Source organism: Montipora foliosa, chromosome 11 (genome assembly GCF_036669935.1).
Source record: "Montipora foliosa isolate CH-2021 chromosome 11, ASM3666993v2, whole genome shotgun sequence".
Classification (NCBI taxonomy): domain Eukaryota; kingdom Metazoa; phylum Cnidaria; class Anthozoa; order Scleractinia; family Acroporidae; genus Montipora; species Montipora foliosa.
The window spans coordinates 50,188,824-50,194,365 of record NC_090879.1 but is presented as its reverse complement, the minus strand read 5'-3'; the positions used below and the strand labels follow the sequence as shown (position 1 = coordinate 50,194,365).

General features: G+C 39.4%; 1 protein-coding gene across 1 annotated transcript; it reads right to left on the bottom strand.

Moving 5' to 3' along the window:
* Nucleotides 1–79: 79 nt before the first annotated feature.
* Nucleotides 80–2,113, bottom strand: LOC137977343 (uncharacterized). The gene is made up of 5 exons (XM_068824571.1): nt 2,094–2,113; nt 1,806–1,998; nt 1,561–1,725; nt 1,188–1,409; nt 80–544 (listed from the first exon to the last, which is right to left on the bottom strand). Exons 1-5 carry the CDS (start codon nt 2,111–2,113, stop codon nt 80–82), a joined length of 1,065 nt encoding a protein of 354 aa, XP_068680672.1.
* Between the last annotated feature and the right edge of the window lie 3,429 nt (nt 2,114–5,542).

Sequence of the window (5,542 nt, the reverse complement as noted above, 5' to 3'; positions counted from 1 at the left end):
TATTTTACACTGTAGTTTGAAGGTTATGCACTACTGTCAGAAGCACAATCTCTTGAAAGATATCTTTTAAACCACTAGACTAGTGGTTTGAAAGATATCTTTCAAGAGATGGTGGTTCTAGGTTAAAGTAGGTGCTTGTTTGGGACCCATACAGGCATGTGTGGCAGTTCACCAAGATAGAAGCAACTAAATAGTACTTTCCAACTGGCTGAAGCAAAACTCTCAGGTTTTTTTTGAAATCCATGAAGGCAAAGTTTTGGCATATTTTGCCAAAGTCCCACTCAACACATGTTCTTACTTTGCTCATTTGAGTGTTGAACAACTGTTCATCATTTGTCAATCGGACTCCACGAAATGGTGCTAGAATGTTGCGGGTTATTCCATATGCAGGGTCACCATATATGACATAAGGTTCTCCCGTCGGTGTCTGAAGTCTTTCAAGCTTATCAGCAAGACCACTGACCCCAAGCATAAAGGCATCATGCCTTCGTCCCTCTATGGGGCCAAACATGTGAGCAATAATGCCATTTGGTGCTTGTACTGACTGAAAGTGAACATGTACTTGTATTAAAATACATCCTATTTATTAAATCTTAATAACTTGAAAGGGAAGGGAGGCATGTTCATACAAAATCATAATAAATTTTAAGGTAATATGCAAATACAGACAAATAATAAGGAACGTTCTTTAGGCCACAACCAGACCAAAAGGTTGATAAAAAGTCCAATAACCCCTATACAATGCTTTGTCAACTCCAAGAAAGTCTCCCTCTTTCCCAGAAAAGGGTCTCGCACAACCCTGTCACTGGAAGTACCTCCAACCCCTACATAGATAAAAACACTTTGTCCTTAATAACAAGTTTCACGTACTCTGCTGCAGATACTTTACAGTAAGGGGCTCAACACTTAAAATATATCAACTTTTTCTCTGACAAAAAAAGGGACCTGGCTACCCTTTTCCTGCATCAAATTGTTGCCTCTTAGGGCTGGTTTCCATATTCTGTAACTCTCTGGTCGCCTTCGTTTTCTCAAACCATGTGTTCAGGTTATTTAAGATAACCATGCACGGGAAAAATGCTTATGGGACACAAGATTATCCAGACAGCAAGGATGATGGTGATCACCTAGATATAACTGAGATGTATACGATGGTTTAACGGGGCTCAAACCAAAAACAATCCACACACCTGAAATTTTAAACAATGTGTTCTCTTGTGTCCACTGAACATAATTCTCTGATTTCTTATAGGGCGTGCAATAGGCCTTGGTGTCCCATCAATAAACCCCCAGCACTGGTGTAAGGGGGCACCTTTTGCTTCAACTGCCTGAGAGAACAACTCTGGATCTAGCCAAACTAGGTCTAATGACGTGAGCAAATGATTGAACCGCTCATAGATATCATCCATCACCTACCATAGAGAAATAAAAAAACAATCATTACATGTTTTGGCAATTACACAAGTTAACTCTGCCACCAGTCATTACATTTGCACAGGGTTGCTTGATTTTTGACTTCGAGTGTGACTATAGTATTGTTTTATTGTTTCATTGCTTCATTACTTTGTTGAAAATAAGACTGAGTTGAGGTTCATCCCTTCCGAACACTGGAACAAGGTCGCACCATCGATTGGGGTACACAAGTCTTCTCAGTAGAATCATGAGGGCTTCCATTCCTGTACACTTGGTTCTTTGTACACATTCATAATATGCTGGTAATTCCAATGCCTGTGGATGACATAATACCATTCAGGACCCCAGTATCCGTGCATAAAATAAAGGAACAGTTATGCACAAAAGCTTAATACTTTCCTAAACATGGCTTCACACTGTGCATCACTAAGGTCGATCAGCTTTATCCGTGGAAAGTCCAACTTAACGGTTGAAGGGAACATTGTATCGACGAGAAGCAAATCTAAGTCGTCACCGTCGCTACTACTACTAGAGTCATCACTGCTGTCTTCATAGACCATCACCTCAAGAATGTCATTAAAATCGTGTCTAAGAGGTAAATCACATTGGAACTTGAAAACAGTGTTAAATTCTGAAAGCGACTATAATTGTTGTGGCATAAGTTGTAAGTGTTCAGACGTTACCTGGCACCTGCAGCCGCCATTTTGAAGTGTTTATAACCCAAAATTCCTTGCGTTTCTTCCCGTTTTGACTTGACGGAACGACCCTTTGCTAAAGTACATTGAGGATTAAACCTCAAACGGCAAACGTCAAACCTCAAACTGCAGTCTCACGTCAGCCGTAATAACGAAAAACGTGGTGCTAAATGTCTCTAACCTCTCCTTGTAACCGTGAAAAGGGCTATTACGGTGAATCTTGGACATAAGTGTAGACATCGCACCAACGTTGAAAATATTACAAAGATGATTAAAATTGTAACAAAAATAATATCTACACAAGCATGATACATGAAAAATAAATAGATAAATATGAAAATGACATCAATACGTAAATTACGCAATAAAATGCTTGGTAATCTCAGTCTTAAATGTCTCTAAAGTATTACTTTTCAACAATGTCTTTCGGTAGTTTGTTCCATGATAGCCTTAAGGTACGTGGAAAAGAAGAAATAAATATACATCCTTTGTGGCATAAGTTTAAAAAAAAATTATAAATGTGACTAGCGTTGTTAGTAAAAGTTGATTTAGATGTCGCGTTCGTAGGCTCATAGAAGGTGACGTCAAGTGGGTAGAAAATTCCACATTAGGCCAGTTAATATTCTCTTGCAAGGATCACACTATTTGTTTTGTAAATTATTTCCCATCTTTAAGAAGGATACCTGAAGGGCTTCTAGGATTCAAACTCCGGGTGATGTAAAGCAATTAAGTCGTTTTTATGGCTTGAAATACTCCACCGCCAAAAACGTACATTAACCACCAAGACATACACATAGCTCTGTTCATTTTAATTCAATTGACAAATTGTCATGTTTGATTGATTCAGAAAACTTGAATTGACTTTACTTTGATTCAGAAACTTTTGAGATGATGAATAGTCCAAACTATTCTCGAGATCCTTTAATGTGATTTGAAAGTGGTAAAGTCAGGGGTTTACTTTTGATCCTACGTAGGCCGCCATAAGTGTTATAGAAACTCAAGTGACCTCAAATCAACTTGAGACTTAAATACTTGGCGCCTAATCGTGTTTTGAACTGCTCAAGTACACATTCGAGGGCGATAAATCTAGACTCGTTTCTAAGATTACAAAGTAAGGTACTTCAACTAAATAAACCGCGTTCATATTCAAAGTAGAACTGGGGCATAATTAACCTTCTTACGTCCCTAATATAAACGCGGCCGGGTATTGATTATGATACCAAAAGGTTTTCTTAGTTCGGTCTCAGTTCAGTTGTTTTCACGAACAAGCGCTTGTGATACGAAGACACGCAGACTCGAGAGAACGTCGCTATTCTATGTAAAGAGCATGAAACGAATGACCCAATCTTTCAACTTGATTCGGTTAATTTGATTCACGTTACAGATCTTGTAAGCAGATTATCGCTAATCCAGGATTGAACAAAAACGATAGGTTTCAATTTCTTGGCCTAAAAATGCCTTTAGAGTACTTTTTCGTAAGGTAAAGAGGAATCAGTCAAACTGAAAAGGCAAGCTAGCTGTAGAAAAATTTAAAATAACTTTACTCCAGTCTCAGGCGTATACAGACGAGTACAAGTGCCTTGCTTTATATCTGAGACTGCAATTAAATCAAATTACGGTAGACTGCAGGGGTGAGAGCACTCGACTCCCACCAATGTGGTCCGGCTCCGACTTCCAGATTTGATGTCACATGTGGGTTGAGTTTGTCGAGAGGTTTTTCTTTTTGAGTTTGTTGGTTTTCTACTCTGCATCGGGAGGTTTTTCTCCGGGTGCTACTCCGGTCTTTCCCTCTCCTCAAAAACCAACGATTGATTTGATTTCTGCACAGGGTCCTCATTAGTGCCCAAGCGCTAAATACAGTTGACACCAGGGCTCCTAGCAACCTCGTTCCCAGGGTCTCTTTGTCGATGATCAATAACAATGGAGACCCTGGGAACGAGGTTGGGCTCTTCGTTGACACTTGAATAAAGTTCATTTCACGTTATTATTATTAGAGCTTTGTTAACTTTAATTTAATTGACAAATTAAGAAAAACATGACACTCCTGAATTTTACAGAGGCAACTGCCGAAACATGTCTGTAAAACTCAGGAGTGTCGTGTTTTTCTTTAAATTAATGTCATCACTGCTTTTATCCAGACCAATTGACAAAATGTACTTGATTGTTTCAGAAAACGTGAATTGAATTTTTTTTGATTCAGGAACTTTTGAGATGATGAATAGTCCAAACTATTCTTGAGATTCTTCAATGTGATTTGAAAGTGGTACATCAGGTGTTTACTTTTGATCCCACGTAGGCCGCCGTCAAGTCAACTTAATTGAGACTTAAATACTTGGCGCCTAATTCGCCTAATCGTGTTTTGAACTGCTCAAGTACACATTCGAGGGTGATTGATTCGGTTAATTTGATTCACGTTACAGATCTTGTAAGCAGATTATCGCTAATCCAGGATTAAACAAAAATGTAGGTTTCAATTTCTTGATCTAAAAATGCCTTTAAAGTACTTTTGTTCGTAAGGTAAAGAGGAATCAATCAAACTGAAAAGGCAAGCTAGCTGTTTGAGAAATCGCACCATATAGATAATTCTGCATCTGCCTCAACAGACTTAGAACAATAATTAAAATAATTTTACACCAGTCTCTGGCTTATACAGACGAGTGCAAGTTCCTTATTAATATCTGAGACTGCAATTAAATCAAATTACGGCAGACTGCAGGGGTGAGAGCACTCGACTCCCACCAATGTGGTCCGACTCCAACTTCCACATGGATTTGGCGTCATATGTGGGTTGAGTTTGTCGAGAGGTTTTTCTCCGGGTACTACTCCGGTATTCCCCTCTCCTCAAAAACCAACGATTGATTTGATTTCTGCACAGGGTCCCCATTAGTGCCCAGCGCTAAATACAGTTGCCACTGGGGCTCGTAACAACCTCGTTCCCAGGGTCTCTTTGTCGATGATCAACGACAATGGAGACCCTGGGAACGAGGTTGGACTCCTGGTTGACACTTGGATAAACTTCATTTCATATTATTATTATTATTATTATTATTATTATTATTATTATAATTATTATTATATAAGAGTATGTCATCCCAATGCGGACTCGTATAGAGATCTCAGCCCCAAGTAAATCTACAGGATTCATGAAAATGAGAAGAAGCGAAAATACAACTCTCGCGTCACAGAAATAGAGCAAGGCACATTCACCCCACTGGTATTTACAATGACGGGAGGGATGGCTGACGAATGCCTGAGGTACCACTCAAGATTAGCCGAGTCATTATCTGCAAAAAAGCAAGAGAGCTACGCCACAGCAATTTCTTGGGTCAGGGCGAAAGTGTCCTCTGCAATTTTGCGGAGCGCACTCCTATGCCTATGGGGATCGAGAACCCCGAGAAGGAGGAACTTAGACGTTAAAGATAGTGATCTAGAAATAG

What these genes read in the sequence shown, in the direction of transcription:
- LOC137977343 (XM_068824571.1), bottom strand. Translation starts at nt 2,113, where the DNA reads ATGGCGGCTGCAGGTGCCAG. An exon ending in TCAGTCTTATTTTCAACAAA is followed by an intron (nt 1,410 to 1,560) that starts GTAATGAAGCAA and finishes TCTCTATGGTAG; the next exon opens with GTGATGGATGATATCTATGA. An exon ending in CACATTGTTTAAAATTTCAG is followed by an intron (nt 545 to 1,187) that starts GTGTGTGGATTG and finishes GTTCACTTTCAG; the next exon opens with TCAGTACAAGCACCAAATGG.